The 25,669-nt window shown below is 41.4% G+C and overlaps 1 protein-coding gene across 9 annotated transcripts in view; it reads left to right on the forward strand.

The window, feature by feature from the left end:
* The window catches only part of LOC139550625 (adhesion G protein-coupled receptor L2-like), a 132,533-nt gene that overhangs the window by 48,382 nt on the left and 58,482 nt on the right, over positions 1–25,669 (forward strand). For all 9 annotated transcript variants that reach the window (XR_011670095.1, XM_071361632.1, XM_071361633.1 and 6 more), the window contains exons 3-5: positions 2,130–2,343; positions 12,871–12,980; positions 15,433–16,236. Coding sequence is in view for 8 of the 9 variants with exons in the window: in XM_071361632.1 (XP_071217733.1) it covers positions 2,130–2,343; positions 12,871–12,980; positions 15,433–16,236 (1,128 nt within the window). In the remaining variant the exon portion in view is untranslated. The remainder of the gene's footprint in view (positions 1–2,129; positions 2,344–12,870; positions 12,981–15,432; positions 16,237–25,669) is intronic.

The following is a 25,669-nucleotide window of genomic DNA, read 5'->3' on the forward strand; positions in this document are numbered from 1 at the left end:
AGGCACTGAGTTTGAAGGTAGGCCTTGAAATACATCCACAGGTACACCTCCAATTGACTCAAATGATGTCAATTAGCCTATCAGAAGCTTCTAAAGCCATGACATAATTTTCTGGAATTTTCCAAGCTGTTTAAAGGCACAGTCAACATAATGTATGTAATCTTCTCACCCACTGGAATTGTGATACAGTGAATTACAAGTGAAATAATCTGTCTATAAACAGTTGTTGTAAAAAGTACTTGTGTCATGCACGAAGTATATGTCCTAACCGACTTGTCAAAACTATAGTTTGTTAACAAGAAATTTGTGGAGTGGTTGATAAACGAGTTTTAATGACTCCAACCTAAGTGTATGTAAACTTCCGACTTCAACTGTATGTCCCCATTACCAGTAAAACATAATCAAAACCTATTTCTTTCACTTGCTGTGCTGTTTCGTTGTTCAGTTTCATCCAGGATTTCATCATACATGTCAAGCGGTGAAGTTTCACCTCTGTCTGTCCGTGGCCTCTCTTCCTCGGTGTGCACTGTCACTGTGTTCATTTCCATTTTGTCCAGCTGTGTCTAACATTTCACGTTAACCCTGTTTCTTGTCTGCATCGAAGTAGTGGTCCTTGTACCTAGTATTGAGCATGGGGGCAACACAGTAGAGGCTCAGAGAGAATGCCACCGAATCGCTTGTTCACAGCCTCTAGTAGAGTACTTTTCCAAGTTAACCTGCCGTTCTGTGTTGGCATTTTTGTTGAGCAGGCGTTTCAATGACATGACAGGGTATCACGTCTGCTGCAGACATAGTTGGGCTTATTTCTCCAGTCAGTTGTTTGAATGGAGCTAGGAGTGTTCATGTTTACAAGTTTCAAACATGTTCTCAAATGCCATTGAAATGGCAGCAGCGGTATGAGAACAAGCACATTCTTAAGCATGTAATTCAGCTTTCCTCAGTAGGAAATCCTCGTGGACCCACTGTGCTGTCAGACTCATAATGGTCATGGGGCTGACATCGCTGGTCCAAATGTCAGTCGTGAAGCTAATAGCAGTGACTCTCATAGCAAGTAGCTCATGGATGTGAGTTACAACAATACTGTAACTCCGGTAGTATGTACCGGGGCTCGACCACGACAGAGAACGGTTGATTGTCAAGAGCAATGCATTCTATTATCTTGAGGTTAATGGATTTCGCCTTTGAGTTGTCTCGCTGAAATGTTCTTACTCTTTCAAATGACTGCTCGATCCACACAGCAGACATTGTACTTCGGTTAGGAATGCTGTGTTGCACGTGTAGCGCAATTATTTTTTTGTGGCATCATTACGTCATCTACCTACGTTATATAGGTATGCACGTCAGCTTTGACATCAGCTTTTGGCGTTAAACTCAACATCAGGCCGATGCCGATGTTGGCATGTTTAGCTAATATCGGCCGATTCCGATATGCTTACCGATATATCGCGCATCCCTAGATTTCATTGTTGATGACCTTTTTCTTTTTCAAAATATATCTATTTGTACTTTCAATGTATTTTGGCTTGAGGTTTTATTGTTTTTAGGTAAAAAAGCAAGGGTGAAAATCCTTTTCAATATGATTTGTTGATGGGGGTGCAAACATTTAGCTAAATAGTACATTTTCCCCAAAGCACCACTATTTGGCTGGTGTTCACATCTGCTGAGCTCCATGTATAGATTCTTTCTCCTCTGTGGACTCCAAACAGTCCCGTCTTCGATCGTTGGCACTGTAAAATTGATTAAATTACACCATGCTGCTGCTGGTAGATTCAGGCTCTTTTCTGCCTGTTGCGCTACTGATAGAAAAACAGAACACATAAACCAAAAATCTAATGAGGGAGCTTGTGCCCCATTGTCGAAACAAACCATTCAGAGGAAGTGAGAGAGGGATTTTGTGTATTTATAGTTTTGTGTTTTGGTGTATTTGAATTTGTTCCCTTGGTTGTTACATTTGACTTTTATACGATGACTATATAACTTCAGATATGCTTCGACTTTGATGTGATATCTTTGCCAGAAAACGAGACCGTAGAGAAATTGGTAATTATAGTTTTGTACTAATGTCTTAATTTTTCTTTCTCTCTCCCCCTCTCTCTCCCTCCATCCCTCCCATCCTTCCTCTCTCACAGGATTCAGTCGTGCCGCTCTGCCGTTTGGCTTGGTCAGAAGAGAGCTCTCTTGCGAGGGCTACGCCATTGATCTCCGCTGCCCCGGTGCTGATGTCATCATGATCGAGACGGCCAACTACGGCCGCACGGACGACAAGATCTGCGACGCCGACCCGTTCCAGATGGAGAACATCAACTGCTACCTCCCCGATGCCTACAAGATCATATCACAAAGGTAAGAGTCAACTGTTACCTCACCCAAGGCCTAGAATATTGTATTTCAAAGGTTATAGAACAGAGAGGTCTCGTTACACAAATACAACCTGGAGTTAGTTATGGATGTGTGGTGGCACGATATTCTAGAGTCCAGTCTAGTAATTCTGGATCCACAACTTGCAAATGAAAACAAGTGGTTTTGGTTTGGGTGGTAACCCTAATAAACTAGCGTTTTTGTCACCTTCTCAACTTGCGGACAAAAAAACAGACAGTTTACCCACACCTCCCTGTCTTTCAATAATCAGATGGTTTTTGGGGGGTATTGTTGTGAAACTCTAGACTTTAAAAACTGGACAGGGGGTCATTAGTAGCAACCCTAGACCATATGGTCTATGCATTCCTGCACCACTACCACTGCAGCTGCACAATCAGTCAGCCAGCCAGCCGGTCTGTCTCAAAAGGACCCAAAGAGTCACATGAACATTTGGCATCTTTTTTCCAACATTGACACGGCCCAGCCCAACGCCCTGAGCAATAACCCTTCCCCCTTATAATACCATTTATATTCGTAACACTCTCCCAGGGCATTTAGCTACAGTACAGTCACTAGGCTGCATTCATCACTTTAGCTGTTGTGCCGGGCCCCAGCCCGGCGGTGTGTATTTAAGGACCCCATGTCGTACGGACCGGATGTTGGAGCAGCCTTAAGGTCAGTAAGTAGCAGGAGGCAGCAGGATCAGGTGCACAATAGTGTCCAGTTTATTAACAGTGAAAGGTGGTTCCAGTTGAATGACGAAATTCAATTAATATTTACATAATCTACAAAGGTATTTACAAAATGAACAGACTCAAAATACCAGTTGGAATCTAAATGAAGTCAGGCCTACCCTGTCAAACCATCTATACTGTAGCAGGTTGGGGTATACCAGGCTATGGACGGCCTCCCCACACAGCTTACATACTAGAGCTAGAACATTACACCAGCTCACAGGTTGAACAGGTACCTTTATGCCTATAGCCCCTCACTATGGACCATACCATTAACCATGGAGCTCTTTACCCAAATATGGCATATTAAATCACGTAACAGACATCTTCATTGTACCCACATTTGCATATTCCGTCTAAATAAACATCTTAAACATTCCTGACTTATCCTCAAAGCAGGTTTACTTTCCATTAATGAATACACATTTTCATAACAATAGTTCTGCAGGCCAACAGGCGGCAAAAAGTATTACTATACAGTATTACTATACTGTCCATTACACACGGACAGGACCGGTTCTTCCCGTTCTGCCACCCTAGGTGAGACAAAAAAAATGCTTCCTCCACAAAACTAGAATAGTCCCAGTAAGCAAAATGACATTGAAAAGACGTATTTTTCTGGTGTTTAAGTTATGTTCAATTTAGGTTCTGAATGAAAGGTGAAAATAAACATTTTCTGTAGGTTTAAAATACATTTTTTCCAGGATGTTGAAAAGGAATTTTCTCCAGGCGTTAAAACATAAAATTTTTTCCAGACGTTGAAATCAGGTTCATTTTCAGTTTTGAATCAAAGTTGAAAATTGTATTTTCCAGATGTTGAAATCAGGCTTGTATTTGGTTTGAATGAAAGTTGAAAAGACGTAATTTATAAATGTCTATATTTGTCCAAAATCAAGGCCGGTCCAGACCGGAAAAAATCTGAACCAAACATAGATGTCTGATTGTTTCAGATTTGGTCCGGACCAAAAACCAATGTCCGTGGATGTGGAAATCAAGGCCGGTCCGGACTGCACCAAAAAAAGACGTCCAAAAAGCATTTGCCCATGCTTACAGAGGTGTAGCCTACAGTGTTGCCTGAAATTTTATTTTATGAATAGCCATCTATGTGGTAAGCCTACCGTTTGTAAAACACCCAAAAAATATGTCCGGTCTGCCAGGACAAAAAAAAGACGTCGGCTCATGCGTACTGGGGTGTAGCCTACCATGTTGGCCCACAATGGAATTGTATGAATGCCCATCCATGTGGTAGGCCCACCATTTGTAAAGCAGGCTGTTGCATTGGCTTTATTAGTCCTGATACCTGTAACTAATCAATTTGGCTATTTAAGCTCTGAATATCGCTGCCCAACTTTATCAGGAGTTATCGTGAGCCTATTTGCAAAGTGTTTACACAGCAGGAAATGCAGAAGTATTTTCTTTTTCGATATGTTCAGCTTGTCAAAAAATGTACAGATACAAACTTTAAACCACTGATTATGACAATGGAGTGAAACTCCTGGGAACAGTTGTGATTTCCTATGACGCATGCTGACTGAAACAATGGAGATAAATACACCTCATAAGAAGAGAAAAATGATGGTGGGGATTTGTCTGTGACCATGGATGCCACTATGGGTTTACTAAGTATTTGAAAAATTAACAAGAACTCATCAGCCAATTGGTCATAAACAAAAACCACACAAATATGATACGTGAAAATAATCACTGTTTCAAAGGAGAGAAATTAGTGTTAACACATGAGTCATGTCTATAAATTAACTTCTTTGATTTCATAATTTCTGGTGTCATTGGAGGAGAAAAACATACAACGGTAGCAAGCTAGTTTACAGATTAATTGCAAGGAAAGGTCTGTAGGGATTTTCACACCCTTTCCCTGTCATCGCTATTTCTCCCCTCAGAGTAGGACAGGGTAATAGCCCTGGGCGGGGGATAATGACATTTTTCATAATTAATATTTTCTGATGGAGGGGATTGGATGACTAGCTCACATATCAGACGCCACTGTCTTGTCTGCATCCCCAAAAATCTCCTGTAATGTCATTGTGGTGGTGATGATGATGATGAGGATGATCTGCCGGCTGCTATTGTAGAATAGATGATTCAAGGGAGACGTAATGGGAGAAAAAAAATTATTAGCCTACCGACCGTACATAAGTTGGACGTAATTGTCCAATCTTTCAATGCTAATCACATACTTATAAGCAGGCAGTAATAGGCAGCGAGTGGCTGGTTAATAAACTCTTAGCATTTTACGTATGTGTTTCTTATCTGTACGTAATTATAACTACACATGGATTTCCTACAAGGTTACTGGTTCACTGCAGGGAAGTTTTATGGCAGGTCTGATAACAACCTAATTTCTACTTTGGCTGTCATACTGAAAGGTCCCCTTTTCGGCTTTTGAGGGACAGCTAGGCTTTCTGCTTCAGCTGTGATTCTGTGAGAGATCTGTCCAACTTGCACGACTTTGCATTTGACCTTCTCAAATATTTATCACTAAGCGGTGTGCAATTCTTTCAGCTTTTTTTTGTAATGGATAACTGTTTCCAGCTAGCACATAACGTTATGAGAGCCACATACTTCTTAGAGCTTGGTGAGAGCGTGGTTGTCCTCTGGTTATTTTGCATACAACCATCCCACAACCTTCTGGGAATGGTGCAGAATAGTTGCTTGGCTTTGGAACATTCTCAGCACATGGCAGGACTGCTCACCGACGACGATAGGAGTAGGAGTTCAGATACGTGGCAGTGTGGTGCCACACCAACCTCTCCCTCAACATCAGTAAGACAAAGGAGCTGATCGTGGACCACAGGAAACGGAGGGGCGAGCATCCACATCGATGGGGCTGTAGTGGAGCGGGTCGAGAGCTTCAAGTTCCTCTGTGTCCACATCACTAAGGAATTCACATGGTCCACACACACCTAAACAGTTCAGAACAGGGCACGACAGGGCCTCTTGCCCTCAGGAGGCTGAAAAGGTTTTGCATGGGCCCTCAGAACCTCAAAAAGTTCTACAGCTGCACCATTTGAGAGCATCTTGACTGGCTGCATCACCGCTTGGTACGGCAACTGGCAAGGCCCCCGACTGCAAGGTGCTACAGAGGGTGGTGATTATGGCCTAGTACATCGCTGGGGCTGAGCTCCCTGCCATCTAGGACCTCTATACCAGGCAGTGTCAGAGGAAGTAAGAAATAAATAACTCTCTTGCACCGACTCTACCCACACACTCACACATACTTAGACTGACACCCCTAACACACACACACTACATACACACACACACACACACACTACATACACACACACACACACTACATACACACTACACACACACACACACACACACACACACACACACACACACACACACACACACACACACACACACACACACACACACACACACACACACACACACACACACACATTACATACACACACACTACATACACCAACACACACACACACACACATAACATGCACACATGCATACTTTGTTACTCCTGTCACTTTTTATATATTTGTTACTATATTTTTGCAGCATTTGACTAAGTCTACACATGGTGTTTACGAAGCATGTGAAATAAAATTTGATTTGCTTGAAATAAACTTAATTTTCTTGATATTTCATTACTTTAACAGAACGTTTCCTAAAAGTTCAATGGTTCTATTTAAAGTCATGTTCTCAAATTATTCTGAGAACGTTAAGAAAACTTTCCATACATTTTTTTATTACTAACAATCAGAATGGTATATAAGAACGTATACATTCCATTCTTAGCATCAACAATTGTTATTTTTATACATTTTATTTCACCTTTATTTAACCTTTATTTAACCAGGTAAGCCAGTTGAGAACAAGTTCTCATTTACAACTGAGACCTGGCCAAGATAAAGCAAAGCAGTGTGACACAAACAACAACACAGAGTTACATATGGAATAAACAAACGTACAGTCAACACAGTAGAAAAGTCTATTTACAGTGTGTGCAAATGAAGTAAGATTAGGGAGGTAAGGTAAATGGGCCGTAGGGGTGAAATAATTACAATTTAGCAAATAAACACTGGAGTGATAGATGTGCAGAAGATGAATGTGCAAGTAGAGATACTGGGGAGCAAAGAAGCAAAAAATATATAAATAAAATAAATATCAATATGGGGATGAGGTAGTTGGATGGGTAATTTACAGATGGGCTATGTACAGGTGCAATGATCAGGAAGCTGCTCTGCCCCTGAACAAGGCAGTTAACCCACTGTTTCTAGGCCGTCATTGAAAATAAGAATTTGTTCTTAACTGACTTGCCTAGTTAAATAAAGTTAAAAAAAAAAAATATAGCTGATGCTTAAAGTTAGTGAGGGAGATATGTCTCCAGCCTCAGTGATTTTTACAATTCATTCCAGTCATTGGTAGCAGAGAACTGGAAGGAAAGGCGGCCAAAGGAGGATTTGGCTTTGGGGGTGACCAGTGAAATATAGCTGCTGGAGCACGTGCTACGGGTGGGTGCTGCTATGGTGACCAGTGAGCTGAGATAAGGTGGAGCTTTACCTAGCAAAGACTTATAGATGACCTGGAGCCAGTGGGTTTGGTGATGAATATGAAGCGAGGGCCAGCAGAAGAGCATACAGGTCGCAGTGGTGGGTAGTATATGGGGCTTTGGTGACAAAATGGATGGCACTGTGATAGCAAAATGGATGCAGTCTGAGTAGAGTGTTGAAGGCTATTTTGTAAATGACATCGCCAAAGTCGAGGATCGGTAGGATAGTCAGTTGTATGAGGGTATGTTTGGCAGCATGAGTGAAGGATGCTTTGTTGCGAAGTAGGAACCCGATTCTAGATTTAATTTTGGATTGGAGATGCTTAATGTGAGTCTGGAAGAAGAGTTTACAGTCTAACCAGACACCTAGGTATTTGTAGTTGTCCACATATTCTAAGTCAGAACCGTCCAGAGTAGTGATGCTAGAGGGGCGGGCGGTTTCGGGCAGCGATCGGTTTAAGAGCATGCATTTAGTTTTACTTGCATTTAAGAGCAGTTGGAGGCCACGGAAGGAGTGTTTTATGGCATTGAAGCTCGTCTGGAGGTTAGTTAACACAGTGTCCAAAGAAGGGCCAGAGGTATACAGAATGGTGTCGTCTGCGTAGAGGTGGATCAGAGAATCACCAGTGCAAGAGCGACATCATTGATGTATACAGAGAAGAGAGTCGGCCCGTGAATTGAACCCTGTGGCACCCCCATAGAGACTGCCTGAGGTCCGGACAACAGGACATCCGATTTGACACACTGAACTCTATCTAAGAAGTAGTTGGTGAACCAGGCGAGGCAGTTATTTGAGAAACCAAGGCTGTTGAGTCTGCCGATAAGAATGCAGTGATTGACAGTCGAAAGCCTTGGCTAGGTCAATGAATACACATGCCGATGCCGGTTATGATATCGTTTTGGACCTTGAGCGTGGCTTAGGTGCACCCATGACTTGCTCGGAAACCAGATTGCATAGCGGAGAAGGTACGGTGGGATTCGAAATGGTCGGTGATCTGTTTGTTAAGTTGGTGTTCGAAGACCTTAGAAAGGCAGGGTAGGATAGATATAGGTCTGTAACAGTTTGGGTCTAGTGTCTCCCTCTTTGAAGAGGGGGATGACCGTGGCAGCTTTCCAAACTTTGGGGATCTCAGATGATACAAAAGAGAGGTTGAACAGGCTAGTAATAGGGGGTTGCAACAATTGCGGCAGATCATTTTAGAAAGAGAGGGTCCAGATTGTCTAGCCCAGCTGATTTGTAGGGGCCCAGATTTTGCAGCTCTTTCAGAACATCAGCTCTCTGGATTTTGGTGAAGGAGAAATGAGGGAGGCTTGGGCAAGTTGCTGTGGGGGGTGCAGAGCTGTTGACCAGGAAAGGGGTAGCCAGGTGGAAAGCATGGCCAGCCGTAGAAAAATACTTGTTGAATCTCTCGATTATCGTAGATTTATTGGTGGTGACAGTGTTTCCTTGCCTCAGTGCAGTGGGTAGCTGGGAGGTGGTGCTCTTATTCTCCATGAACTTTAGTGTCCCATAACTTTTTGGAGTTTGTGCTACTGGATGCAAATTTCTGTTAGTAAAGCAAAGGCTAGCTTTTTCAAACTGCCTGTATATATTGGTTCCTAACGTCCCTGAAAAGTTGCATATCGCAGGGGCTATTCGATGCTCATGCAGTACAGAACAGGATGTTTTTGTGCTGGTCAAGGTCAGTCAGGTCTGGAGTAATTTTTTTTTTAAATGTCACCTTTATTTAACCAGGTAGGCTAGTTGAGAACAAGTTCTCATTTACAACTGCGACCTGGCCAAGATAAAGCAAAGCAGTGTGACAGACAACAGCACAGAGTTACACATGGAATAACATGGAATAAACAATAAACAAGCCAATAACACAATAAACAAGTCAATGACACAGTAGAAAAAAAGAAAGTCTATATACAGTGTGTGCAAAAGGCATGAGGAAGTAGGCAATAAATAGGCCATAGTAGCGAAGAATTACAATTTAGCAGATTAACACCGGAGTGATAAATGAGCAGATGATGATGTGCAAATAGAGATTAGAGGTCGACCGATTATGATTTTTCAACGCCGATACCGATTATTGGACGACCCAAAAATCTGATACCGATTAATCGGCCGATTTTGTTTTTAAATTTATTTGTAATAATGACAATTACAACAATACAGAATGAACACTTATTTTAACTTAATATAATACATCAATAAAAATCAATTTAGCCTCAAATAAATAATGAAACATGTTCAGTTTGATTTAAATATTGCAAAAATAAAGTGTTGGAGAAGAAAGTAAAAGTCCAATATGTGCATGTAAGAAAGCTAACGTTTAAGTTCCTTGCTCATAACATGAGAACATATGAAAGCTGGTGGTTCCTTTTAACATGAGTCTTCAATATTCCCAGGTAAGAAGTTTTAGGTTGTAGTTATTCTAGGAATTATAGGACTATTTCTCTCTATACCATTTGTATTTCATATACCTTTGACTATTGGATGTTCTTATAGGCACTTTAGTATTGCCAGTGTAACAGTATAGCTTCCATCCCTCTCCTCGCCGCTACCTGGGCTCGAACCAGGAACACATCGACAACAGCCACCCTCGAAGCAGCATTACCCATGCAGAGCAAGGGGAACAACTACTCCAAGTCTCAGAGCGAGTGACGTTTGAAACACTATTAGCGCGCACCCCGCTAACTAGCTAGCCATTTCACATCGGTTACACCAGCCTAATCTTGGGAGATGATAGGCTTGAAGTCATAAACAGTGCAATGCTTGAAGCATTGCGAAGAGCTGCTGGCAAAACGCACGAAAGTGCTGTTTGAATGAATGCTTACGAGCCTGCTGGTGCCTACCATCGCTCAGTCAGACTGCTCTATCAAATCATAGACTTAATTATAACATAATAACACACAGAAATACGAGCCGTAGGTCATAAATATGGTAGAATCCGGAAACTATCATCTCGAAAACAAAACGTTTATTCTTTCAGTGAAATACGGAACCGTTACGTATTTTATCTAACGGGTGGCATCCATAAGTCTAAATATTCCTGTTACATTGCACAACCTTCAATGTTATGTCATAATTACGTAAAATTCTGGCAAATTAGTTCGCAATGAGCCAGGCGGCCCAAACTGTTGCATATACCCTGACTCTACGTGCAATGAACGCAAGAGAAGTGACACAATTTCACCTGGTTAATATTGCCTGCTAACCTGGATTTCTTTTAGCTAAATATGCAGGTTTAAAAATATATACTTCTGTATATTGATTTTAAGAAAGGCATTGATGTTTATGGTTAGGTACACGTTGGAGCAACAACAGTCCTTTTTCGCGAATGCCACCGCATCGATTATATGCAACGCAGGACACGCTAGATAAACTAGTAATATCATCAACCATGTGTAGTTAACTAGTGATTATGATTGATTGTTTTTTATAAGATAAGTTTAATGCTAGCTAGCAACTTACCTTGGCTTCTTACTGCATTCGCATAACAGGCGGGCTCCTCGTGAGGCAGGTGGTTAGAGCGTTGGACTAGTTAACCGTAAGGTTGCAAGATTGAATCCCTGAGCTGACAAGGTAAAAATCTGTCGTTCTGCCCCTGAACAAGGCAGTTAACCCACCGTTCCTAGGCCGTCATTGAAAATAAGAATGTGTTCTTAACTGACTTGCCTAGTTAAATAAAGGTGGGATAAATAAATAAACAAATAAAACATTTATTTGCCGATTGTTATGAAAACTTGTTATGAAATTGGCCCTAATTAATCGTCCATTCTGATTAATCGGTCGACCTCTAGTAGAGATACAGTAGAGTGAACCAACAACAATACTCTCTCTATCCTCTCTTTAAGTGTGTTCAGGTGTGTTAGCCGCCCCCAATAATTGACCACACCTGATCTTATTGTGCTTGTTTCTTTTGAAATGGTATCTGTTTAAATAGACTAAAATGACCATCTTTGTATGCGTAAAAAACATGGCATGCTAGCTCCATCGTGGTGACGCAGTGGACTAATTCCATAGATGGAGAACAAAAGACTATAGGTTAGAATCTCACTGAAAATACATTTTTGCATGATTAATGCCTATGGAAGTGTCCAATCTGTGCTTGGAGTTTAAAAAAAGTTAATAAGTCTTATTGAAACATTCAGTTAGTTTTAAGGAAGTTATTCAAAACCTCCAAATAACCGATAATTTCTGTTCATAGAGGGTTAATAAAAATGAGACATTTTCACTTCTATTCTTAGAACCTCAAAAAACATTCCGTTTTACTGGTCATGAAACGTATGGCTTCGTTTCCACATCCAATGTGAAACCAAAAACATACGTTCTCACAACTTCCTAGGAACCAAAAGTGCTAGCTGGGATGCCTCTGCGGCTGCTGTTGATGCTATGCCTTCTCAATCCCTCAGCCTCAAGAGAGCTTGATTGAAGTGAGGCCAATTTCATCCTATATTTACACAAAATCAGTTATTCTATTCCCCTCTCTCTCCCCCTCCGTCTTTCACTCACAAAACACAAACACACACAGTTGTAACAGTTTTAAGAGTAGTACATAAAACTTCATAGCCAAGGTCATTTCAAGTTATGAGGCAAATAACTAACTCCCATAGCAAAGGCTAGGGAGTCTCCCATAACAAATACACGGGCAACACTTGATAAACAGTACATGGTTTTCACTTGATGAGACTTATGTGTTTCCTGTGACCCACTAGAAACAGTCATTTCAGCCAATTACCCTCTGCAGCCGCCTGTTGTGCACATTTTAATTGCTCTTTGTGTGGGTGAGTGGTGCTTAGTGGCTGGAACTGATAAGGTTGATATTCTCATCTCATATACATGAACATCCCATAATATACTCCCTACCTGTCTTCAGCTCAACTCCTCATAATTCTTCCACGCTGTGTCTGTATTCCTCTTTATATCTATCTACTGTGTGTGTGTGTGTGTATATGTGTTTCTCTTTATATCTATTTACTGTTTCTCTCTTTTATTTATCTCCCTCTATTTATTCTTCTTCCTCCCTCAACTTGTTAATAGCATCAACAGTACAGTATATTTACTGCCCTGCTCGGATTAATAGGATTTTCATATCCTTCACCACAGCAATACTGCACACTGGATTTGAATGAGTGTGTGGATAGAAGAGGGAAGTGCCTATGTATTATTCATGTTTCTCTCATTCTAATACCACTCTGGGGATGTTATAGTAGTTTGTGTCATTGCTGAAATGTTTGTGATCCATCTTTTCCCAGGTGCAACAACCGTACTCAGTGTGTGGTTGTGACTGGCTCTGATGTCTTCCCTGATCCTTGTCCTGGCACTTACAAGTACCTAGAGGTCCAGTATGAATGTGTCCCATATAGTAAGTATTCAGCATTTAATGATGCTGTGCAACTATATGTTTTTTCTTGAATGTGTAGTTAGGTTTATTAGATCCTTTACTTATTAAGTGGGGTCCTGTAGGAGGGGGGATATGTGCTATCTGTGTGTAAAAGTTTGTTTTCTGTCATTATAAAACAATGAAAAGCTGATCTTTTAAATGAAATAGTAAATGTATTTATTTAAAAAAAATCTGACTCTTGTTGCTGTTACGGTATGTAATTCACTGAAGGTTTATTTTCATGAAATAATATTTTGGTTTTACCTCTTCTTCATTTCTCATCTAACTTTCCTTCCCCTCTTGTATCTTTTCTGTATTAACCTCTATGCTCTCTCTCCTTCTAAGTTTCAGTCTTTCTTGTTCCTTAGTTGTCTCGCTAGGATCTTTTCCCTCTTCCGTTTGTTGCTTCACTGCTTTAATGAAGGAACTCAATATTGGGTTGCTCGTCATCAGCCATTGTTCACTTGCAATTGTATTTTTTGGCTCATTAGGGAAATTGTGCCTGTAACATTAGCAAGTAATGTTCTGTGTGTGGGCGAAGCAGACTACGGAATTTAGATTTGTGTCTGTAAAGTTTTTGAGTAAATACCGCCCCAGACAATACTGCCAAAAATAACACTTTTGCTGTTTCTCTAAGAATGTTATCTGATTTTAAACTGAATAGGGATTTCAGAAACAGTACAATGTTTCTTTATGTCAAACAATTCACTTGGACAGTAATTCGGCCTGTTTATTACTGATGCAATCAGTGGCTAGGCAAAACAAATATTATTTTGATGGCTAGAAAAGCATGGAATCGTGATCGGTTGAACAATTTGTGTATTTTGTCTCCAGCCCTAACCTGTATGCTTTCATATTATAGGGCCTGATAATCTCCCTATTTTTTTCTGTTTTTTCTTGTTCCCCCAAAACAGCCATCTCTTGGTCCTCTATCGATCATATCCTGTAACCTTCTCTACTCATGTAGCCTACCTGGTAGTTGACTCACGATAACCTTTCTCTCCCTCTTGCACTCTTTCTTGTTTGCTTTCTTTCTTTTTCAATGCCTAAAATAGAAGTGGAACAAAAAGGTAAATGAGTGGTCCAGTCCTCCCTCCGTCCCAGCCCCACCCTTCCCCAGCTCCCTGTAATGTGGTGTTCAATACAACCCTCCCTCTTGTCTCCTCCCTCCTGATTGCCTCTTGTCAAAACGCCTGCCCCAAACCCCCATAGGGTGTTGATTGCAACTCTGGGAGACAATTTGAATTTCAAAGCCTATTTATAAAAGCAGTCTTGAGGTTTGAAAGATGGGGCCCGTTCAGATTCACTAGACCTGTTACCAGTGCTGGTCTCGTACGTCACCAGATATTACATCTCCCTGCGCACCTCTAGTACCGTAAATCTCGCAGTAGACAGTTTGGAAGAATGCTATGAAGGCAGTTTCTCATCTAAACCATTATACATTTCAATAATACACCATGATACAGATACACCAATTCACAAGCATGTGAAGACATTTTAAGAGGGTTATTTTCCCATTTAAATTCAAATTACAGAATGAGTCTGACACAACAACATAACTAGGCTACCACCAAGCCTAACTATAAAAAACTATTAGCTAGAGCTCTCAAATACAGAAGTGCATAAATGTTATCATACAGTATCATATGCATTGTACAGAGCTCGGTAGCAAGCTAAACAAATAATGCTATGCATCAGGTAGCCTAGCAGTGAGAGCATTGGGCCAGTGGCCGAAAGGTCACTTGTTCAAATCTCTGAGCCGACAAGGTTAAAAATCTGTCTGTGCCCTTGAGCAAGGCACTTAAACCTAATTGCTCCAGGTTCACTGAGACCTCTGCTGTTGTTGTCCTGTCTTCTCTCCAAACCCTACCCTCATCTTACCCCAGCTTCACTGCCACCTCCATCCAGAATGTTGTTTTGGTTCTCTCCACAAGTCTTATCCCTTATCATTTTGTCTTCTGTGTGCTTTTTCAGTAAGCATGTGCAGTTTTGCCATTTACACAATTGTCAGTGTCACTGATGCCAGGTAGAAGTTGCAATTAAAACAAGGGTTCCAGTATACACTTCATCCCTACCTCTCCCATCCCTTACATGTCTTGCATTTACAGGGTTTATCCTCCTTTGGTTTGACTTTTTGGATTTGTTTGGTCCCACACAGTTAACGTGTACGGCAGACAAACTCTATAAAGAAGCAAGTCCTTTACTCACTCTTGCACATCATTCTCTTGCCTTCACCTTTGATTTTTCATTCTATTCACAAGCAATAGCACTAAACACTAGTTAAATAACTGTCACACATCTTTGTCCCACACTCTACTTGGACAGCAGCGAAAAACTATACAATATACACACTACATACCGTGAGGAAATATCTGTTTATACTCTGCATATTTTTTACTTAAACCCATCTTTCTGTTTCTCTGTCCCTCACTAGTTTTCATTTGTCCCGGGACCCTGAAGGAGGTGGGGGAGCCCACGTTTGTGTTTGAGGTGGAGCAACAGGCTGGGGCTTGGTCTAAAGACCCCCTGCAGGCAGGAGACAAGGTCTTCTTCATGCCCTGGACGCCGTACCGCACTGACACTCTTATTGAGTATGCCTCCCTGGAGGACTTAAAAAATGGCCGCCAGACCACGACCTATAAACTCCCACATCGTGTCGACGGCACGGGCTTCGTGGCCTACGACGGGGCCATCTTCTTCAACAAGGAGCGCACGCGTAACATTGTGAAATTTGATCTCCGCACGCGCATCAAGAGTGGTGAGGCCATTGTGGCCAACGCCAACTATCATGACACCTCGCCATACCGCTGGGGCGGCAAGACGGACATAGACCTCGCCGTCGACGAGCGGGGGTTGTGGGTGATCTACGCAACGGAGCAAAACAACGGACGAATCGTGGTCTCACAGCTCAACCCTTACACGCTCCGCTTCGAGGCCACCTGGGAGACGGCGTACGACAAGAGATCCGCCTCCAATGCCTTCATGGTGTGTGGCGTGCTGAACGTGGTGCGGTCCACCTACGAGGAGAACGAGAGCGAGACGGCCAAGAGCCACATAGACTACATCTACAACACCAAGCTAAGCCAGGGAGAGTACACGGACATCCTGTTCCCCAACCAGTACCAGTACATCGCTGCTGTGGATTACAACCCCAGAGATAACCAGCTGTACGTGTGGAATAACTTTTACATCCTGCGCTACGACCTGGAGTTTGACGCTGAGAAAGACCCTGCTGACGGTAAGCCTCAGTCACAGTATGGCCTGTTTCAGATGAATCCTGATCTGAGATCTGTATGTGTACATTGAGTTTTCACACTAACCTCTCATTGAGATCAAAACAGGATTTCTGTAAAAAGACTGAGTTACAAACACATATTTCAGGTTGGGATTCAGCCCTTTGTGTTGTATTTGCGTCAGGTGCTGAATATATTCCTCTGTGTGTTGAGTGTGTGTGTGTGTGTGTGTGTGTGTTGAGTGTGTGTTGCTGCATGGGAAGTCACAGATGACTGATTTTTAATTTTGAACACAATTCAAGTGTGATTCAGAGAATAGGAGATTGTGTTTGTCCTGGGGAAAGACCTAATTTGTAAATAGAAAATTACAGATTCACCTTGGAACGAGGTATAACTCCCTCAGGAGCCTTCGTGCTCTGGCACAAGGCATCAGCCATAAAGACTTGCTTCCTTTATTACCATAAGGCGAGCTCAAGAACTACCTCTCCACTTGAAGCTTGGACCCTATCAAATGTTCTAATCTCAGGTCTTATCCCAGTCCTTTATGAACAGTGGCCTTGTGAACTTCCCTTTTAATGCCCCGGAATGGGATTCTGAAATATTGCATACAGTATGACAGAAGGTTATCCCACTTTACTTTCCTTGCCTTTGGAGCCGTTTCGGACATCTGTTGCCATGGCTACCCCATCAACCGTTCGTTGACGGCCCCTCATTTACCCTAGATTGAGACAATCTCCATAATATTATGGCCTGGCGGTCGGCGTTAAAACGCAGAGTCAAAGTACCATGTGGCTAGATGGCGGTAACACTGGTGAATCATAGCTGGATGACACGGTTAGAAGAATGACTTGAGCGCTGTTGAAAAGGGGGGAAAAACGATCAAGATATCAATAACGGCTGATGGTCCTGTCAAACGCTGTAGGGTTTTAAATTAATCTGTGAAGTGTCTGAGGGGAGACGGACGTGCATGTCATCAGTCAGGGCCCTTACATCACAGTGTCTGATAATGGGTGTAATTACCTGCCTGTAGCCTCCTTATCCCTGAGAGCTAGGCTAAGTCCCTGCTAACGCTCAGCACAACAAGGAACTATCAACTCTATACCATGATGCTGTAATGTGTTGGGGTGTAGCCTCCTCCTTATCCCTAAAAGCTAGGCTAATTCCCTGCTAACTAACGTACCTACTAACACTTGCTGTGGGGAAAGACGACAAGTAACTATCAACTATAGGCTACCATGACGTGTTGGGGTGCAGCCTCCTCCTTATCGCTACGAGCTAGGCTAACTCCCTGCTTAGTCACTTTGGGGGAACATGCTACCACGCTGCCATTGGGGTTTCAAGTTGTTCCACAGTGCTGCTCCCTGCACAAGAGTAAGTTCTGACTGAGTTCTCACATTTTCGCTGATTTAAAGAAAATGAATATTGAAAATAAAGCGATATCCAGTTAGTTGCATTCCAGTGTATAGCTAGGTTAATGTTAAGGATTTCCCCAAAGGAAATGTGATCCCTGACCTGTGTGTGCAAGGGCAATTTCGCCATGAACACCATATGTTCCTGCACTCTGATCACGTGTCAACGCGACAGACAGACAGACAGGCAGGCAGACAGAAGCCTTGAGCTCGTGACGGTCTTAGAGGTTCAGTCTCTATGTGCCCAACCCAACCAAAGCATTCAATTAAGACCATGTAGAATAGATAGACACCAGATACTAGAATTTTAAGTTGTTTCTCCATTGCCGAATTGGCATGTATTTGCATGCAAACGGCCTCTTCTGGCTGCTCAGGATAAGATGTATGTAAATGTAATTAACAAGTGAATTATCATAATTCCCCTTCATGCCTAATAACAGCCACACAGAGAGGAGAGAAGTCAGCATGGCAGTGCATTTCCAATCAAGGGGATTTACTCTGTTCTGCTCTCAGCTAATGCTTCAGCAAACGCAAATGCCAGAGACAGACACTAGGGCTGTCCCCGACCTAATATAAATATTTGTCACTTGAAAGTCGTCTGTTCTTTCGACCAATCAATTGGTCAAAATGTTAAAATGTGTATTTTTCCCTCTATAGACACGCCCTATGTGTTTTGATAAAATCAACTGTATATGCATTGAGCTTGTCTGATGCTTTAAGCTCACTATTTGATGAAACAAGACACAAATGACTCGAGGGAGATCAAGACCAGAAGATTCAAACCTTAACCTGTCCCGACCATCCTCCTCCCGCTCCTACTGGCTTTTGCAGATTCTGCCATTACTCTCCTGAAGTTGCCGGTAATAGGCTACACTAGGAGTCGGCAAACTTTCTCATGTGGAATGCCAATTTATCTTACCATTTCTACCGGTCTGCATCCCAGTAATGGTTTTCATATGAACATTTTTGTGGAACAGTTTCATTTCATTTATAATAACGTCTTCATATCTCATATATCTTGTCAAGTGATTAATCAAAATTCTATTCAAATCTAAATGAAAATGATACAAACCAAAAAAGTAAGTTCTATTGCCATTGCCAACTATGTAAAAATAGCCTACATAAAGCCAACAAATAAAAACAATGCAGCCTGCAAGTAGAAAATATCCCGATTTAAAAAAATAAATATCCTATAAATCACATTGGCTACACATGGCCTGTCTGCAACCAACTTGAAACATTGTATCAAATATTAACTTGCGTCCATCCGGTTGCAACATACAGTTTCCTGCGCCAGTGAGCTCAGGACAGACATCCCTGTAGGCAATTTGCGCAAGAGATAAGAAGTATTCAGGTAGGCCTATTTTATGACGTTTCCACTGGATCAAAGCATTACATTTTCCCCTTTCACGGTGAGTGGTTATGGAAAGGGAGAGAGCTGGAAAGATTTTCAAATACATCGAGGAATTGTCATTCTCAATGGATGTAAAAAAAAGACTTAATTTGCTTGCTGTTTGAGGTAAAGAAAACATTACATTGAGAAGCTCCACAGCTCATTAATGGTGCTGCATTACGCCAATCCAGAATACTATCAGATCCCCAAATGGTAGATTAGAAATTATAGGAATTAACAGTAAATGTACTACTAGTGATACATGTAATGGGGAATTGATAGACACTAACAATTCACACAATGAAGTTATGGAACAATGAATGTACACAAATTGTCGGGAGAGAGCCCATTCTGGAGAGAGACGTGCATTGTGCAGCCACACTCCCCCTCTTCTTGGACTGTACCTCCGCAATGGATTAGTCTCGGCTTCCGCAATGGATTAGTTCACTGAGATGGGCGCGAATAAAACAGGTGTCTCCTGTGCTATAAAAAAATATATATATACAGTGGGGAGAACAAGTATTTGATACACTGCCGATTTTGCAGGTTTTCCTACTTACAAAGCATGTAGAGGTCTGTAATTTTTATCATAGGTACACTTCAACTATGAGAGACGGAATCTAAAACAAAAATCCAGAAAATCACATTGTATGATTTTTAAGTAATTAATTTGCATTTTATTGCATGACATAAGTATTTGATACATCAGAAAAGCAGAACTTAATATTTGGTACAGAAACCTTTGTTTGCAATTACAGAGATCATACGTTTCCTGTAGTTCTTGACTAGGTTTGCACACACTGCAGCAGGGATTTTGGCCCACTCCTCCCTACAGATCTTCTCCAGATCCTTCAGGTTTCGGGGCTGTCGCTGGGCAATACGGACGTTCAGCTCCCTCCAAAGATTTTCTATTGGGTTCAGGTCTGGAGACTGGCTAGGCCACTCCAGGACCTTGAGATGCTTCTTACGGAGCCACTCCTTAGTTGCCATGGCTGTGTGCTTCGTGTCGTTGTCATGCTGGAAGACCCAGCCACGACCCATCTTCAATGCTCTTACTGAGGGAAGGAGGTTGTTGGCCAAGATCTCGCGATACATGGCCCAATCCATCCTCCCCTCAATACGGTGCAGTCGTCCTGTCCCCTTTGCAGAAAAGCATCCCCAAAGAATGATGTTTCCACCTCCATGCTTCACGGTTGGGATGGTGTTCTTGGGGTTGTACTCATACTTCTTCTTCCTCCAAACACGGTGAGTGGAGTTAGACCAAAAAGCTCTATTTTTGTCTCACCAGACCACATGACCTTCTCCCATTCCTCCTCTGGATCATCCAGATGGTCATTGGCAAACTTCAGACAGGCCTGGACATGCACTGGCTTAAGCAGGGGGACCTTGCGTGCGCTGCAGGATTTTAATCCATGACGGCGTAGTGTGTTACTAATGGTTTTCTTTGAGACTGTGGTCCCAGCTCTCTTCAGGTCATTGACCAGGTCCTGCCGTGTAGTTCTGGGCTGATCCCTCACCTTCCTCATGATCATTGATGCCCCACGAGGTGAAATCTTGCATGGAGCCCAAGACCGAGGGTGATTGACCGTCATCTTGAACTTCTTCCATTTTCTAATAATTGCGCCAACAGTTGTTTCCTTCTCACCAAGCTGCTTGCCTATTGTCCTGTAGCCCATCCCAGCCTTGTGCAGGTCTACAATTTTATCCCTGATGTCCTTACACAGCTCTCTGGTCTTGGCCATTGTGGAGAGGTTGGAATCTGTTTGATTGAGTGTGTGGACAGGTGTCTTTTATACAGGTAACGAGTTCAAACAGGTGCAGTTAATACAGGTAATGAGTGGAGAACAGGAGGGCTTCTTAAAGAAAAACTAACAGGTCTGTGAGAGCCGGAATTCTTACTGGTTGGTAGGTGATCAAATACTTATGTCATGCAATAAAATGCAAATTAATTATTTAAAAATCATACAATGTGATTTTCTGGATTTTTGTTTTAGATTCCGTCTCTCACAGTTGAAGTGTACCTATGATAAAAATTACAGACCTCTACATGCTTTGTAAGTAGGAAAACCTGCAAAATCGGCAGTGTATCAAATACTTGTTCTCCCCACTGTATATATAATACAATTGTTACATTTTTTTCTGGCACAGGAGACACCTGTTCTAAAAATAAAAAATGTTACTCCTCAACAACAAACTCTCTGCCGAATAATTGGGGTCAGCCCTAACAGACACACAAACTCTCACTGGCTTAACTGCGTGCGAAAGATGTAATGATGAAAACCACACAGCCACACACTAGCCTACATAGTTGTTGATTTTACACATTAGTTTAAGAACCCTTGCTACGGTTCTGCTACTGGAATTGAAACTTGAATGCATAGAGCTACAATGTATTTGCATTCATAACTGCCTTCTGCAGATCGTTAAGTTTTATGAGAACAAAAGCCCGTAGCTGCTCATAGAGGGAGGGAAATAAAGAAGCATGGCTATGCCAGCAGCGAGATTCCACTGGTCTTTTGTGAATGGCACAGGCAGGCACATGAAAGAAATTGGTTCATGTTTATTAGGTTGCTCAGATCTACACCTTTAACTGCCCTGACTATACAGCTATTAGGATTTATTGCGTCTCTCAGAGAGAGCATAGATGGGGATTAAACAACCTGTTCTGCAGGGTGATCTAATGGTGCTAAAAGAACATCTCTCACTGATACTGAGAAGCACTTGAGGCGCAGAGTGAAAATTAATTTAGTCCATTAAGATTCATGGGGCCCCACAGTTAAAGTTCCTTGAAGAACCGAATTGCTACAATTCTCTGCTTTTTACAGAGAACAGTAATCAGTACAATACCACCTATGTGTCTTCTCCTACTATGCCAACAGCCTACAGTGCCTTCAGAAAGTACTCATACCCCTTGACTTTTTCCACATTTTGTTGTGTTAATCAGTGGAATTCAAATGGTTTTAATTGTATTTTTTTTTGTCAATGATCTACACAAAATACTCTAATGTCAAAGTGGAAGAAAACCATTTTTTTTTTTATTAATGGAAAATAAACCACTAATTAATTTTGATAAGATAAGTATTCAACATGTTAGAATCACCTTTGGCAGTGATTACAGCTGGGGGTCTTTCTAGGTATGTCTCTAAGAGCTTTGCAAACCTGGTTTGTACAATATTTGCCCATTATTCAATTTAAATTCTTCAAGCTCTATCAAGTTGGTTGTTAGACAGCCATTTTCAAGTCTTGCATTAGATTTTCAAGCTGATTTAAGTCAAAACTGTGACTAGGCCACTCAGAAACATTCAATGTTGTCTTGGTAAGTAACAGTATATATTTGGTGTTGCGTTTTAGATTATTGTCCTGCTGGAAGGTGGATTTGTCTCCCAGTGTCTGGTGGAAAGCAGACTGAACCAGGTTTTTCTCTAGGACTATGCTTAGCTCTATTCCTTTTCTTTTTATAAAAAACTCCCTAGTCCTTGCCGGTGACAAGTATACTCATAACATGATGCAGCCACCACCATGCTGGAAAATATGACGAGTGGTACTCTGTTGTGTTGGATTTGCCCCAAACATAACGCTGTATTTATTTGCCACTTTTTTTTTTGCAGTATTACTTGAGTGCCTTATTGCAAACAGGTTTTGGAATATGTTTTATTCTGTACAGGCTTCCTTCTTTTCACTCTGTCATTTAGGTTAGTATTATGGAATAACAACAATGTTGTTGATCCATTCTCAGTTGTCTCCTATCTCAGCCATTACACTCTGTAACTGTTTTAAAGTCACCATTGGCCCCATGGTTAAATCCCTGAGGGGTTTTCTTCCTCTCCGGCAACTGAGTTAGGAAGGACGCCTGTATCTTTGTAGTTGCTGGGTTTATTGATAAACCATCCAAAGTGTAATTAATAACTTCACCATGCTCAAAGGGATATTCAATGTCTTTATTTTTTATACCATCTACAAGTATGTGCCCTTCTTTGCAAGGCATTGGAAAACCTCCCTGGTCTTTGTCGTTGAATCTTTGCTTGAAATTCCCTGCTCGACTGAGGGACCTTACAGAAAATTGCATGTGTGGGGTACAGAGATGAGGTAGTCATTAAATAAATCATGTTAAACACCATTATTATACACCGAGTGAGTTTATGCAACTTATTTTCTGATTTGTTAGACACATTTCTTCTCCTGAAGTTATTTAAGCTTGCCTAACAAAGGGGTTGAATACTTCTTGACTCAAGACATTTCAGCTTTACATTTTTTATTTATTAGTAAAGATTTCTGAAAACATAATTCCACTTTGACATTATGGGGTATTCTGTGTAGATCAGTGACGCAAAATCTACATTTCATCCATTTTAAATTCAGGCTGTAACACAACAAAATGTGGGAAAAGTCTAAATACACTTTCTGAAGGCACTGTGTACACTACCGTTCAAAAGTTTGGGGTCGTTTAGAAATTAACTTATTTTTGTACATTAAAATAACATACCATTTATCAGAATTACGGTGTAGACATTGTTAATGTTGTAAATGACTATTGTAGCTGGAAACAGCTGATTTAAAAAAAATGGAATATCTACATAGGCGTACAGACGCCCATTATCAGCAACCATCACTCCTGTGTTCCAATGGCACGTTGTGTTAGCTAATCCAAGTTGGTCATTTTAAAAGGCTAATTGATCATTAGAAAACCCTTTTGCAATTATGTTAGCACAGCTGAAAACTGTTGTTCTGGTTATAGAAGCAATAAAACTGGCATTCTTTAGACTGGTTGAGTATCTGGAGCATTAGCATCAGCAGTTCGATTACAGGCTCAAAATGGCCAGAAACAAAGAACTTTCTTCTGAAACTCATTGTCTATTCTTGTTCTGAGAAATGAAGGCTATTCCATGCGAGAAATTGCCATGACACTGAAGATCTTGTATAGAGGTCGACCGATTAATCGGAATGGACTATTAATTAGGGCCGATTTCAAGTTTTCATAACAATCGGAAATCTGTATTTTTGGACACCAATTTGGCCGATATAAAAAAAATAAAAAAATAAAAACGTTTTTTTTGTACCACCTTTATTTAAATAGGCAAGTCAGATTCTTATTTTCAATGACGGCCTAGGAATGCTGGGTTAACTGCCTTGTTCAGGGGCAGAACGACAGATTTTTACCTTGTCAGCTCAGGGATTCAATCTTGCAACCCTACGGTTAACTAGTCCAACGCTCTAACCACCTGATTACATTGCACTCCACGAGGAGCCTGCCTGTTACGCAAATGCAGTAAGAAGCCAAGGTAAGTTGCTAGCTAGCATTAAACTTATCTTATAAAAAACAATCAATCATAATCACTAGTTAACTACACATGGTTGATGATATTACTAGTTTATCTAGCGTGTCCTGCGTTGCATATAATCGATGCGGTGGCATTCGCGAAAAAGGACTGTTGTTGCTCCAACGTGTACCTAACCATAAACATCAATGCCTTTCTTAAAATCAATACACAAGTATATATTTTTAAACCTGCATATTTAGTTAATATTGCCTGCTAACATGAATTTCTTTTAACTAGGAAAAATGGTGTCACTTCTCTTGCAACAGAGTCAGGGTATATGCAGCAGTTTGGGCCGCCTAGCTCATTGCAAACTGTGTGAAGACTATTTCTTCCTAACAAAGACAGCCAACTTCGCCAAACGGGGGATGATTTAACAAACGCGCATTTGCGAAAATGCACAATCGTTGCACGACTGTACCTAACCATAAACATCAATGCCTTTCTTAAAATCAATACACAGAAGTATATATTTTTTAACCTGCATATTTAGCTAAAAGAAATCCAGGTTAGCAGGCAATATTAACCAGGTGAAATTGTGTCACTTCTCTTGCGTTCATTGCACGCAGAGTCAGGGTATATGCAACAGTTTGGGCCGCCTGGCTCATTGCGAACTAATTTGCCAGAACTTTACGTAATTATGACATAACATTGAAGGTTGTGCAATGTAACAGGAGTATTTAGACTTATGGATGCCACCCGTTAGATAAAATACGGAACGGTTCGTATTTCACTGAAAGAATAAACGTTTTGTTTTCGAGATGATAGTTTCCGGATTCGACCATATTAATGACCTACGGCTCGTATTTCTGTGTGTTATTATGTTATAATTAAGTCTATGATTTGATAGAGCAGTCTGACTGAGCGATGGTAGGCACCAGCAGGCTCGTAAGCATTCATTCAAACAGCACTTTCGTGCATTTTGCCAGCAGCTCTTTATGACAGCTCTTTAGCAGCTGTTTATGACTTCAAGCCTATCATTTCCCGAGATTAGGCTGGTGTAACCGATGTGAAATGGCTAGCTAGTTAGCGGGGTGTGCGCTAATAGCGTTTCAAACGTCACTCGCTCTGAGACTTGGAGTAGTTGTTCCCCTTGCTCTGCATGGGTAACGCTGCTTCGAGGGTGGCTGTTGTCGATGTGTTCCTGGTTCGAGCCCAGGTAGGAGCGAGGAGAGGGATGGAAGCTATACTGTTACACTGGCAATACTAAAGTGCCTATAAGAACATCCAATAGTCAAAGGTAAATGAAATACAAATGGTATAGAGAGAAATAGTCCTATAATTCCTAGAATAACTACAACCTAAAACTTCTTACCTGGGA

This window comes from Salvelinus alpinus, chromosome 23 (assembly GCF_045679555.1).
Source record: "Salvelinus alpinus chromosome 23, SLU_Salpinus.1, whole genome shotgun sequence".
Classification (NCBI taxonomy): domain Eukaryota; kingdom Metazoa; phylum Chordata; class Actinopteri; order Salmoniformes; family Salmonidae; genus Salvelinus; species Salvelinus alpinus.